This window comes from Microcebus murinus, chromosome 4 (genome assembly GCF_040939455.1).
Source record: "Microcebus murinus isolate Inina chromosome 4, M.murinus_Inina_mat1.0, whole genome shotgun sequence".
Classification (NCBI taxonomy): domain Eukaryota; kingdom Metazoa; phylum Chordata; class Mammalia; order Primates; family Cheirogaleidae; genus Microcebus; species Microcebus murinus.
Window position 1 is genome coordinate 60739628 of NC_134107.1, and position 13863 is coordinate 60753490.

The 13863-nt window shown below is 56.9% G+C and overlaps 1 protein-coding gene across 4 annotated transcripts in view; it reads right to left on the reverse strand.

Moving 5' to 3' along the window:
- The window catches only part of ARRB1 (arrestin beta 1), a 73980-nt gene that overhangs the window by 12294 nt on the left and 47823 nt on the right, over nt 1-13863 (reverse strand). For all 4 annotated transcript variants that reach the window (XM_012745058.3, XM_012745055.3, XM_012745056.3 and 1 more), the window contains exons 2-10: nt 12973-13003; nt 10872-10932; nt 7755-7799; nt 6885-7081; nt 5678-5737; nt 4750-4817; nt 2741-2876; nt 1650-1734; nt 1127-1199 (exon numbers count right to left, since the gene is read on the reverse strand). In XM_012745058.3, the coding sequence (XP_012600512.1) occupies nt 1127-1199; nt 1650-1734; nt 2741-2876; nt 4750-4817; nt 5678-5737; nt 6885-7081; nt 7755-7799; nt 10872-10932; nt 12973-13003 (756 nt within the window). The remainder of the gene's footprint in view (nt 1-1126; nt 1200-1649; nt 1735-2740; nt 2877-4749; nt 4818-5677; nt 5738-6884; nt 7082-7754; nt 7800-10871; nt 10933-12972; nt 13004-13863) is intronic.

Here is a 13863-nt window from a genome sequence, read left to right on the forward strand (position 1 = left end):
CACTTGCCAGCGCTCTGAGGCTGAGCAAGTCCCATCTCTCTGACCCACGTCCTCATTTACACACTGGGGCAGCAGCAGCCCCCGCCCCACAGGGCTTCCTGAGAATTACACAGGCTGGCAGCGCAAAGGCCTCCCCAGCCATCCAAGCTGCTGTCTGTTAGGCAGATGCCGGCACCATCTGCAGGGCTGGGGGTTTTCCACTCTGGGGACTTTATGTCACTCTGTCTCTAGATCCCCTCACTTTATGCCCCTGCCCCCTGCCCTACACCAGAAATCTGTTTCATGGCTCTGACTGCTTTCTAAATCAGCAGTGGATGTAAAAGGGCCCAATAATGGGAGAATGTTTGATCTGATCATAGCATGTTCACCTATAGGAGACCAGGTAGTAACATTTTTAAAATGTTTTTAATTTGCAAAAAAATATTGACTGCAAGTATATGTAAATAAATACACACATGCATATAAAATTACATAAAATTCATTTGCCCCCCCCCCAAATTCTTTGCAGGGCCAGGAGGAAAAAATGTGTGTGTTTTCTAATGGGAGCAACTACTCCTTTAGGTAAGTAAAGATGTTTTGTTTCAGATCTCCCCTCTTGCCTTAGCTGCCAACAAGCTTGGGACAAAATTCTATCCATGCTCAATCATAGTAGCTCTCCTCAAACCTAGATTTTTTGTGTGTGTGCATAATTATTCTCAACCTCCCACACATAACCCACTTTCCCCAGTGAACCAGATTACTCCTTTATCAGGCAAGAAAAGTGGTGCACCTACTGCTTTGCCCCCTTTGCACTGGCTACCAGGAAGCTCAGAGCACAGTATCTCCCTTCAACCTAGGTTTCAGGCACAGTGTAATTATCTTCTCTCCATAGCCCCAATCCTCTCACATTTATTAGCTCTTGTTTTGTTGTTCTAGTTTTAGTGGGTCTTTTGCTTAACTGATAGCATGTATCTCTTGTAGCTAACTCAGGTAGATGGTTTCTAAAAGGTTCTTCAGGATGATCTACTCTGAGTGGCAGGGAAGTCTGAGGCCCAGCCCTCTGCCAGGTGGGCCTGTAACAGGACCCAGAGCTTCTCTTTTTCCCACCCAGTCCCCCATGTCCAAAGCCAGGCTTGTGCTCACTTACTCAGCCTCTTCCATGGCCACAGGGCACTTGTACTGAGCTGTGTTGAAAAGGCAGATGTCCGCATGCTGGCGCACTAGGAGGTAGAGGGATGGGGCGCTGTGAGCCAGGGACCCAGCCCCCCCAGAGCATCTCAGGCTTCCCCAGGCGGGGGATGTCCAGCCCCAAGCAAAGGCCAGAGGCCACCCGGAGGCACTCCTGCAGGAGACCACCCCACCCTCCACCCAAAGGGTTTCTCCAAACACACCCATTCCCTCCCATAACCAGAAGTTTTCCCTTTGACGACAGCTTTGCCCAGAACCCAAAAAACCAAAAAGAAGAGGTCGCTTAAGCAGTAAATTCATTACCTAGCCCGTGATCAGCCTATGTTACCAGCCTCAAAAGCCTTACACTTTGGCTCAGAGCAGGCCCTGGGCTTAGGTAGTTATTTACAAGGCTGTTAGCAAGGGCAGATCCTCAGCTGCCCCCAACCCCTGGGAGGAACCCCTCTGGCCCACCCCCTAAGCTGACCCTCTCCCTGGGCTACCTGAGATCTTGATCTTCTTCACTGTCTTGTTGGTGTTGTTGGTGACATGGACGTTGACGCTGATGGGTTCTCCGTGGTAATAGATCTGGGAGGTGTAAGAAACGAGAGGGTTGGCTGGGAGGACGCCAAAGTTCTAGGGAAAGCGGAGGGAGGAAAGGTCCCACACAAATCTCCTGGGGTTCCCCAAACCTTGGCTGTTCTGCCCTGTGCCGGAGTTCATCATCCACTTCCCACTGATGCTAAGGGGGCGGGCACTACCACCACCAGGTGTATTGGCCCTCAGCTCCCTGTGGGATCCCTGACACATAACTGCTCCAGTGCCAGCTCGGCCACCAGTAACAATGACAATAACAACAGTAACAGTGATGATAGCGGTGTAACCTGGGCAGGTTATCTAAGCCTCAGTTTCTCCCTCTGTTCAATGAAGGGGCTGGACTAGGGGATGCCTCGAGCCTCTGCCAGCTCTAAACTCTGTCCCCAGGAGGGTCCAGAAGAAGCAGGGCAAGGTGGGGAGGGCTGCCCAGCTCTCTGAGGGAGCCAGCTCTGAATCTCACCCAAGGGCCTCACTTGCATCTTGTCCCAGGCACGTGCCTTCAGCAGTGCCCACACCTCTAGGGGAGGCCAGCCTGAGCTCACAGCAGGCACTAGTCAACTGGTTTTGACTCAGAGTTTAAGGAGGAGTCCCCTTCCTTCCACAGGGTTTGCTGCCTTATAGCTCAGGGTTGGCAGGACTATGCCAGGAGTTCCCAGGCTGCCTCTGTCTCCTCCTCTACCGAGCTGGTTGGTTTTTACCACTTGGCCTGATGCATGCAGTTGGTGGAGGTGCAGTGGGCAGCAGGGAGATGGCTGGGACCCTTTGGGAGGGTCCGCTGCTCCCTTCTGAAGTCAATCGCGTCCCTCGGGCTCATGCCCCTCTGCCATTCCTTTAGGCCCCAAGAGGCTTCTCCAAATCCCCAGGGAGGTCTCAGATTCCCTGAGCCCTGTGGTCCTCAGGCTGGGGGAGAAGCTCCTACCTGAGGAGACCCCACAGGCCAGGAGAGGGCTGAGATCTGAGGTCCAGGTCCCCACCCTACCAAGTCCGAGCCTCCTACCTCCTTATCCAGGGAGGCCTCTAGGTGCAAGGGCTTGTCCGACATGAGGAACTGCCTGGTGGTCTCAGCTGTGGGCTGGGGGCCAGGCCTCTCTGGGGCATACTGCACCTTCCGGATGACCAGACGCACGGAATTCCTAGTGGAGACGGGAGGAGTGAAAGATGCCCAGAGTCACCTGTCTTTATCCTCTCTCCTGTGATCTTTGCCTCACTCTCCTGCTCAAGAGACTGCCGTGGGTCCCCCCCTCCCCGCCCCACCTCAGAATCCAGCCACACTGCAGAGGTTGGATAGTGGCCTTGTCACCATCTGGTCCCACTCCATCCTCCCCATCCTGTCCCCGAACCACCCCGTGGCTGCACGTCCTTTGGGTCTGGTCTTGGCATTCTTCAGGGCGGTAGAAGAGGGACTGTGATTCCACTCCCTGCTTCCCTGTGTCACAGAATAGTGTGTGTAAGCTCTCTTAGGACAGAGCTTTTTGTCTAAATTGTGCATGGCTGTATTCTTAGCACCTGTGACACTGCCAGCCATGTAGTAAACACTTGTCAGGTCTCTCATAATGAAAATATGCACAGGAGACATGAGGAAATGGGTGCTAAGGGGGTGTTGGGGTTCAGTGAGGGGATGTAGACGCAGGGGGATGCCCGCCAGTGAAGAGGACAACTCGGTGACATGAGATGGGCCCAGTGAAGATGACAGAGGCTCGGGGGCAAACGCTAGTAAGGGCTGAGGGCATGGGGACTCGGTGTTCATGGTATGCAGCCTGTGCCAGCAGCCCCATTTCTCAGACACGTGCCTCCACGCCCTGAAACCAGAGGGCCAGGCTCACTTGCCCAGCTCCCCTCTCACTGTATGACTGACCTTGAGGAAATTGACCTCTCTCTGCCTCGGTTCCCTCATCTGGACATGGAGACAATAGCAGGACCTATCCCTTAGTGTTGTTGTGAGGATTAAATGAGTTCATACATACCCAGTACTCTGAACGGTGCCTGCACCTAACAGGCCCTTGGCAGACAGATGAGAGCCAGTTTATCATTATTACTCTTAACTCTTTCGCGTGGATTTAAAATGGCCCATTGGTGGTGGGGTGAGGATGATGGCTCTCAATGTCGCCTTCTCTTCCTTCCCACAGCCCCCAACACCCTTCCTCTCCCAGGGTCTCAGGTCTTATAAGGAAGTGGGGGACCGAGAAGCAAGAGAGAAGGGTCCCATCTACACACCTACACACACACAAACGTTGCCGGGGCTGCTGAAGGAAATGCATGCAATACGCCCTGTAGCCACCAGGTGGCGAACTCAGCCTGGTCGCTAAAGAGGCTGCTGTCCCCTCAGCCCGCCTCCCCCCGCTAGAAACTGTGCCTCAAGACACAGGGGCATGGGAGCTGGGGGCTGAGGTCAGCCACCCCGGGAGGCAGGGCCAGCCAGGGCCTGACCCGTGGCGAGGCAGGCGTGAGAAGTCAGGGCTGCCAGCTGGGCTCGCTGCTTGGGTCTGCGCCTCCCCTCTCTGAGCATGCGCTGACCTCTCCTCACTCTCCCCTGAGGGGTTCACTGTCTCCACGGCCCTCCTCGCTGAGAAGACTCCACTGGCACCCCCACCTCCTGCTGATCGCCTCCCAGGAGGAAGACCGGGAGATGGGCATGGCAGGAAACATCCTGCTCACTGCTGACTGAATGTAGGGTATTTTCCAAAACAAAATAAAAAGACATGCAGTCTGGAGGGGCTGAGACTGCAGGCAGGGAGATGGGGGGGGGGGGAGCTGCTACCAGGTGCAAGAGCGAAGATGAAGATGCTGAAGCCCCAGCCAGGGCCAATGCGGGAAGCTCTCCCGGACCTGCTGCCTCGCGGAGCGCCCTCCTCAGAGCACCCTCCTCAGAGCGCCCAGGCGGGAATGTGCCGTCCTTCTTCACACACTTCCAGGTATTGTTACTTATCTCCTCCTCGGACTCTGCCCATCCTGTCTCCCTCTCTCTCCCAGCAGGCAGCCCGCCCCGCAGCCTGGCGACCTGCTCACCGCTTGTGGATCTTCTCCTCCAGGTTCTCTGCGCAGAACGCTTTGACCTCGTAGTCCACACCGCAGGCCTGTGGGGACGCGGGCTCTGACCACGGGGCGGTGGAGAGGCAGGTCCCCAGCCCACTCTCTCGTTTCACAAACGGGGACACCAGGGAGGAACACCAGGCTCCCACAGCCCAACCCCACTGGCCTGACCCCAAAGCCCTTGTGCTCGGCCCAGCGCCGGGCTGCCTCCCTCTGCACCGTCTCCTCCATCTGACCTTCCGACCCAGCTGCCCCCCAACTCCTCATGACACCGGAGGTCCCAAACCACCCTGGCGGGGCTCTACGCTTCGGACTCCTGCCTCAGTCTGGGTGGCCGTCCTCACCCAGGCAGCCAGCCGGAAACAGCAACAGGCACTGAGCAGACTGTTGGGAGCACCTGCTGCGCGCAGACCTGCACTGGGTGGCTTGCTTCAGCCTCACACAACCCGCTAACGACACGAGGAGGCACTTCCTATTGTCTCCACTTTGCAATGAGGAAATGGGGCTCAGAGATCTGGGGCCTGGGACGCTAGTGGTGTCATGTCTCTCTGAGCCTCAGTTTCCCCAGCTGTGGAATGTACTTCTATACAGGGTTGCTGGGGGTAGTGTGAGGCCAGGTGTAGGTCCTCAGAACATTCTGGTCCTATTGCAGCCAACGCCGCAGCCAGTGACAGTGACTCGGGGAGCCTCTGGACTGTCACTGACTGTGGCAGTGAGGCTGACCTCGTGTCTGGGGCCCTGTCTGGAAAGAGACTGGTTGTCTGGGGCGGGATCAGCCCAGTCTAGACACAAGGAAATGACAGGAAGGGCGGTCTTGTTTATCTGCACCTTCCAGGGAAAAAGCAGGGACCTGGGGACATGAGAGTCCTGGTCCCAGAGAGATGCTCCCTTTGGGGTGACCCACCTTCCCCGTGTCTTCGGGCCCTGGCTGCAAAGTCACAGAGCATGGGAGGTTTGGAGGGATCTGTAAAGAAGAATGCAGAATCAGCCACCTGTCACATCCACCACTGTCCCTGCCCACATCCTGCACCCCCACAACCCCCGCCACCCCACACACCCCTGAGACCAGGGTTAAAGGGTTTAGTGCAGCCCAGTCCTCACAGCGACAGCTAAAAGTGATCTTCCTGTGATGCCCACTGTGGAAGGCAGAATAACAGCCCCCCAAAGATGTCACATCCTGGGACTGTGTGACCTCACAGGACAAAAGGGACTTTGCAGATGGGATTAAGTTAAGGACCTTGAGATAGGGAGAGTGTCCTGGACTGTCGTGGCCCAACATAACAACAAGGGTCACTGAAAGTGGAGGCAGGAAGCGTCTGAGCCAGAGTGACGGGGGTGTGAGGATGACACAACTGGCTGACGCTGCGGGCTCTGCAGATAAAGGAAGGGCCACGAGCCAAGGCCGTGAAGCTGGAAAATGTGAGGAAACGCACTCCCCCAGCGCCTCCAGAAGGAACGCAGCCCTGCCCACACCTCGAGGTTAGCCCAGGGAGACCCAGTTTTGGACTTCCAAGCTGCAGAACTGCAAGATCATGCATCGGTGTTGTTTTAATTGGTGTGCTTACTTGAGTCTGTGGCAATGTGTTACCGCAGCCACGGGAAACTACATCTACATGGGAAAGATGACTCCACATCCCCTCTCCGCTCTCTAACCCGCACGGGAGCGGCGGGACTGTGCGGAATCACAGAACCAGAGTGTCTGAGAGACGTGCAATTTTGAAATCCAAAATCTTGGAGTCTCGCATTTGAGAGGTGGCAGGGCAGGGGAATCAACTTCTTGCCGTCCCTCATTTGTGAGCTGAGCAGACACCTTGTAGTGACCCAGGGGTCAGAAAAGGCTCCTTTCTCTGCAGCTGCCTCCTCAGCCCCCCTTGCTCCCAACATGAGGGTCTGGGAGTAGCACAGAGGTAGGGGTGATGCCCCCAGCAGCGGCCAGAGAAGAGACACTTGCCAGGTGGTGTAAGTGACAGTGCCCCCGGTTCCACAATGCACCAGGGAGCTGGGTGACATGCAGCAGGTGACCTTCACTGCCCCCACGTGCCCACCCAGAGGTGGTGCTTCTGGAACTCGACGGGGGGGTGGGGGGGTGGGGTGGGGTGGCAGCCCCTGACCTCAAAGGTGAAGGGGTAGGCGTGCTCGCCCAGCTTCTTGATGAGGCGCTCCTGGAGCCGCGTCAGGGGCTTCTTGTCCTGGGGTGCCGGCGGGAAGGACTGCACGTTGGCCACGAAGAGATCCTTGCGAAAGGTCAGGCCCAGGACATCCAGGTCCTCCCGGCCGTAGCGGAAGGCGCAGGTCAGTGTCACGTAGACTGTGGGGAGCAGGGGCACTGAGGAGGGGTCTGGAGAGCAGCAAATAAGCCCCCAGAGCACCAGCCGCAGGCCTGGGACTGGCCCCGGCCACAGGTCCACAGCTCCCTGGAGATGGCCGCGCTGTCTTGCCATAGGGGCTGGTGTGGAGCACCTGCCCGTGGCCCGGCCCCTGGGAGGAGCCGGGGGCTGCCTGCAGGGACAGTTCCCATCCCCCCAGGGAGGGGCTTGGGAAATGGTCTGACAGGCGGGCATGGTGGAGGCTAGAGTAGGCTGGCAGGTGTGGAGTGGGGGCCAGGGGCCTGGGGAAGGAGCAGGGAGATCGGGGGGTGCTGAGCGATGTCCACAGGTATGGCCTTGTCTCCACCCCTGCTCCTGTCTTCTGCTGCCCTTGGACAATCCCCTTACCTCCCTGTATCAATGTTCCCTTCTGCAAAATGAGGCCTTAACTGCTGGCCTGCTGGCACCCCCAGCCTGGCCACAGTCGTGACATACTGATGTGAACGTGCTTGGGCACTGGAAACATTCTCCCAAAGTGGGCCTGGGGCAGGGCCCTGACTGCGGTGTTGCTGGGGTGTTCAGGGAACCCTGTTAGAGAGGGGCAGGGGGACCCTAGGCTGGAGGTCATGGGGGAGGAGGAGGCCCCGACAGGCCGGGGATTGGGCCGCAGCCTACCTCTCCTCTCTTTGAGATACTCAGGATCCACCAGCACCACACCATCTGTGGGAAGGAAAGAGTGAGCAGACCCTCCCAACTTGACCTCTTGAACCCCTGAGCCCCAAACACCAACCCAAACCCAAGCCCAACCATCTGTCCAACTCAGAGAATCCTGGGAGAAATGGGAAGGGCAGCACCCAGGGGTGGGCCTATTTCTACCATTCCACCCCGCTCCTGCCCCAGGCCGGCCCCACAGACCCAGCTGGTGACTGTCAGCAGTTACTTAACATCTCTGTTGCTTCATGTGTTAGTAAGAATAATACAATGGGTTGAAAATGCCTAGGACCAAGTATACTTGGAAATGTAGAAGTTTCAAGTCGTAGAGAGGCAATACGGCATGTGTTCCGAATATTCTGTGATTTCCTCTGCAGGACCTGCACCCACTATTAAAGCCATTGACACTTCCACGAGGAAATGCCAGTATCTCACCAAGTGGCTGAATAAGACATAAACAGCCTCACATCAGTTTAGGTCAGGCTTGCCAGTAAATCAATTCTGCACCAAACTTAGAAACAATTTTAGGTTTTCAGGGTTTTCTGGGTTTGGCACGTGTGGATCAGGGGTTGAGATCTGTAGTATTCACCTCACAGGCCTCCCGGGAGGACTGAATGGGTCGTATGTGCAGATGTGCACGTGTGTAAAATGTGTCATATGTGTAAAGCACTTAGGTGGTGCTTGGCCCTCGTGAGCAGCATGGAATGTGCCTCGGTGCCCTGAGGCCTGCCCTCGGGAGCAGAGTTCAGCCGGACACAAAGGACATCCTCTCTGCCCAGCACCCCGGGAGGCCAGAAACTGGCTCAGGGGTCACCCCCTTGCCTGGCATCTCCAGTCCATCTCTGGCCAAAGCTCTGTCTCCCCCTCCTCCTCTCTGCCCACACTCACCCACCGCCACCCACCCCTGCGGCCCCCAGTCAACCTCTCAGGAATCTCAGAGGCCTTGCCTGCAATGAGTGCCTGGAGGGATCCCAGTCCAACCCAGTCCTGGGCAGGCGCCAGGGCCACAGTCAGGGGAGTGGCCAACCTGTCCCCATAGCCTGACCGTGCATCTTCCTTTTATGGTGGGCATCTCCTCTGTGCCACGTCCTGCACCGGCACCAGGGGCTCAGTGGAAAACCAGTGTCGAGGGAGGCCCAGCAAGGGCACTCTGCCATAGGAGGCTCCCTGGGAGAGGGAAGCTGGAACCAGGTCTCAGGGGACAAGTAAATGTCGTTGATTACACGACTCAGGGCTTGGCCAACCAGGCAGTGGGAACAGCATGGCTCTGCGGCCTGGGAGAACAGATTCTGGAGGCTGGCGGAAGAGGGGGGCCAGACCTGATCGTAAATGTCCAATTAGCCGGGCCAGAGGCTTGGACTCGCGTGCAGATCTGATGGCAATAGTTAAGCATAGGCAGGATATAATCAGATCAATGAAAGGGCAATGCCATGATGGAAAAAGTATTTCTGCCTGTGAGTCACCTGGTCAACTCTGGACAATGCCCCAGAGCTCTTTGGGATCCCCAGGGCTCTGCCCAGGCACAAACTAGGTGCTCTGTGAACACTTGCTGAACAGCTCCCAGGGTGCCCACATGTGTGCCGGGAAGCTGGCTCCCTCCTGCTCCTGCCCCTCCCAGCCTCTGGGCCGCCTCTGCTGCTGCCTTTAATAGGCTAATGGGCATGGCCAGCCCTGGCCTCAGCCCCTGGGAACCACGCACGACCTGCAGCAGACCACAGGGGAACACTGGCATGCCTGCCGCTGCCTCTGAGCGGCCAGTTCAGGGAGAAGATGCAAATGGCAGAGGAACACTGAGCTTCAGAAGACAGGGAGGAGAGGAAAAGTGGGGTCACTCTGCTGCAGGCCACAAAGCCAGGGGCCTGGAGTGAAGCTGGCCTCACTGCAGCTCACAGCCCTCAGGTCTGCCCCAGAGTACCCAAGGTCCTCCTCCTAGTGAGCTGAAACCCACCACTGTGCATTCTCATTCTTTCTCTCTCCCTCCCCCCACCTTGTGTGGGACCCTGCAGACCACTCCTGCCCTCTGGCCTCAGGACAGCCCCCAGGGATGTGATGAGAGAGGCCACATTCTCTGGGACTTTTTTCCCAAGCAACACCTCCCAGTTTCTGCACCTAGACTCGGCCTCATGCAGTTTCTAGTCCCCATTCTCCAACCTGTCACCTCCTTTGGCCTCACTTTGATTTATTCATGTCCCTCTTTGAAAAGTCACTTACCCTCTCTGGGCCTCACTGTGCCTGCTTGTAGAACAGGGGTAACGCTGGCCTCCCACTCAAACAGCCGTGGGAAGAGGCAACGAGACTCAGGCTCTCCCAGTGAGAGCAGAGATTCTCAAACAGGGGTGATTTTGCCCTCCAAGGGGACATTTGGCAATATCTAAAGATGCTTAGGACTGTCGTAACTGAGGGAGAGGTACTCCTAGCATCAAATGGGTACCGGCCAGGGACGCTGCTATACATCCTGTAACACACAGGACAGGCCCCACCAACAGAGAATTATCCAATCCTAACTGTCAAGAGCGCAGAGGCTGTGAACCTCTGAACTTGAATGAGACCTTGGAAGGTGCTTTCAGCCACTGTCCAGCCTCTGGCAGGACCCCCACGTGGGTGAGGACAGCCCCCATGACTAGCCCCAGGAAAGTTGTTGCACCCTTTGCCATCAGAAAGCAGCAGGATGAAGGGTTTCTGTACAGCCAGACTGCAGGCTTTGAATCAGGCTCCTCTCCCTCCCAGCTGTGTGACCTGGCGCGAGCACTGAGCCTCTCTGTGTCTCATTTCCTTGTCTGTAAAGCAAGGATAGCAATGGTAGCCACCCCCAGTGTCTGCCATGTGATAAACCTTATGGTAAGCAGTGGCTGCTGTCATCGCCCTCCTTATCATCTTTATCGTCACCTGGATGCCTTCCCACAAGTGCACGGTCCCCACGTGAATGGGAAAGCAGCTGCCCAGTAAGAGCTTGCTGCCGAAGCAGGAAGCCAGGCATGCCCACTGCTGGCACCAGGCCCCTCCGAAGACCTGAGGGCTATTCCTGGAGGCTTGGCCGGCCCAGCTTTCCCCTTGCCCTCCGCCTGCCCTCCAGGGACTCACCCACAGGGTCCACCAGGTCGATGTGATCCACAAAGTCCCGTTTTCCCAGATAGACAGTGAGCTGGGGGGAGAGGCACAGGGCACGTTAGCAGCTGAGGGCCTGTAGGAGACAGTCCCCTCCCCTAGAAGAAACGCTAGGGGCAGCCCCTGAAACTCTCAGACCCATTTATAATCCTTATCAAAACCATAACTGGACTTGAACGCTCACCGCAGCCCTAACACTAAGAATAGCAAACCCCTATAAAATTTTAAAAGCATCTCTTCCTCCCGAAGACCTAGGAAGGAGTCATAATTGTTTGTTTTACAGGTGAGGACGCTGAGCTCTTCAACGCCAGGCATCCTGACTGTGCAGCAGCCGCGGCAGGGAGCTGGCCGAGCAGAAGTGCTGGCATCTCAGAGAGCACGAGGAAGCCCCTGAGCTGAGCCCTCCGGGGGCTCTGAGCACTGACACTGTGTTCTTCAATTGCTCGCCACACCCCATGCAGCCCAGGCAGGGATCCACTTACATGAGGACATATTTCTTTCTTTTTTAAAAAATTATTTTTTTAAATTGACATATAAGATCATATTTATTGTGTACAACCCAAGATTGCAAAGTATATACACACTGTGGAATGGTAAACTCTAGCTTCAACAAAGGCATTATGTCACATAGCTATCGTTTGTCTGTGTGAGGACTTGTCTGAGGCAGGGAGGAACTGGGGAGCTGGTGCCCCCCACTCAGCAGCCAGCCTGTGGGGAAGAACCCCCGAACTAGAATTCCAGCGGCTCCAAGCCAAATCCAGAGTGTCATCTTAGATGCTTGCTGTTCCTCAGCAATCTCCAATCCTGATGGCTCTACTTCCATTTCTCAAATTTCTCAAAACCGTCCCTCCCCACCCCACAGCCACTCCTGCCTGGACGGACGACCACACTGGCCCCTTGATGCTCTGCTGCAGGCAGCCTCGTGGCTCAGAGCCCTCTCCTTATCCAGACTGGTCATCCTAAAATGCAAATCCAACCATGCTCCTCCTGCCTGAAAACCCTTTCATGGCTCCTCCGTGCCCAGATGTAAGGATGACAAATGAGTTTCATTTCAAGAGCCGACTCTGATCGGCTGGTAGGGGCTGTCTGGGGCCTGGGCTAGGAGGAGTCTAAGATAGAGTCCCAGTGCTGCAGGAAAGGGTGATGATGACTGGTGGTGTCTGCTGCGGGCACAGCAGGAGGTGTGGAAGCACATGTGGCACTGTCTGCCAACACAGGCCACGGGTCTATGCTCCTAAGCTCAGCCACGGTCTCCTCGTGTCCAGCCCTGCAGCCTCCCAGCCTCAGCGCCCACTCCCGCTGCCTCCCTCCTGGCACCCTGAGGCTCAGCTGCTTGGGACTCACCCACACTCCCTGCAATTTTATGTTCCTGCCAAGAATACCCTTTTCCACCTCGCCTTGGAAATGCATCCTTCCTGGCAGGAGCTGTCACCGAGCACCTAGGCTGGGGCCTGCAGCCCCTGCTACCTGGCATCTCACTGTTGCCACTTCATATCCAAAGGATCCATTTCTGTGTGTGCCCTGCCGTCTGCTATGAGCAGCATGGCTGTGCCTGACTCATCTCGGCACACCCTGCCCCAGTGCCCCAGGCGTGGCCCAGACCTGGCCTGGAATAGCATCTATGTGCTGAACTGAGAGGGAAGCAGGATGGAGCCTGGGGCCAGTGGGAAGAAAGAAAGGGGAACAGGCCTGTGTGCTGCCCTAGATAATGAGGTGACAAGGTGACACCAGGGTCCTCTTCTACCAAGGGACTCGCTCACCCCATGCCCTTGGCACTTACGGATTGGCTTGTCCTGTGTTTATCACACTCGCGTCTCCCCCTACAGCAGGCTGGGGGACCCTGAAGTCCAGGGGAGCTGTACCTGTACCCCACTCACAGAAAGGTTCCTGGGAGCCTCCCCCTTGGGATGCAGGGCCCCTAAGGAAAGAGCTGCGCCACCTTCGGATGGGGAGCAGCGTCTGCCCCTCCCACGGGACGTGCGCATGTCAGTGGAGACGCCACGCCCTCTGTGGTCCCAAGAGAGGACGATTAGAGTCTGGGGTCCGGGAGGAGCCCGTGTGGCTGTTACAGACTTACCTTTCCATTCGGGCTGGCCTTCTTGAACACTCTGTGGAGAGAAAGAGAGGTAAGGCCCGGCTCCCACACGCTGCCCAGGGGCTCCTGCAGGCCACCCAGAGGCAGGACCTCGGTCGGCCCAGGGGCCTGGTGTGTCTGACAGGCACCACTCGAGCACTGAGCACGGAACAGTGCCCAGCTTACCAACTCTACCTCGAGCCACCATTACCGCCATGAGGGCTCTCCTGGGCCAGCAACAGCCACTTTGCAGCCTCTTCCTCGCGGGACAGGCAAGGGGGTCTTTCCAAGTGCAACCCACGCTCAAGCACAGAATGACCTGGCGTGCCAGGAGGCCTGTGGGACCTGCCCTTGCCTCCTCTGCCTCCCAGGTCACCTCCCCGGTTCCTCAAGCGCAGCAGGGCCATTCCCGCCTCAGGGCCTTTGCTCAGGCAGGCCCTTCCCTGGGGTGCTCTCCCCAGACACACGCTCGGCCCACCCCGCAGCCCCATCTGATGCTTCAACCTGCCCCCGCCCCGCCCAATCCTTCTCTGGCTCCACTTCTTCTCTGCTAACACGGTGCTCCATGAGGGCACCTGTCCACCGATGTGAATGTCCCAAGCTCCCAGGGCACCACACTTAACCGCTGTTCAATAAATATGTGTTAATGAATGGCAGGTAGCAAGCATTCAATTAATACCAGTTGAACAGGTGAATGAACGAATTAGTGAGGGAATCAACTGCCTGACTGGACTAAGAAACCAAGGCCCAGGAAAGGAAAGGGACACGCCTGTGGTCACACAGCAGAGCCCTGGACACAAGGGCAGGCCGAGATGCAGTCTCCAGCTCCAGAGAAGTGCTCACTTGCCTTCCGTAGCTCCCTCTGCTGTCTCCGCCCATCCGGGTCTGGGAGCC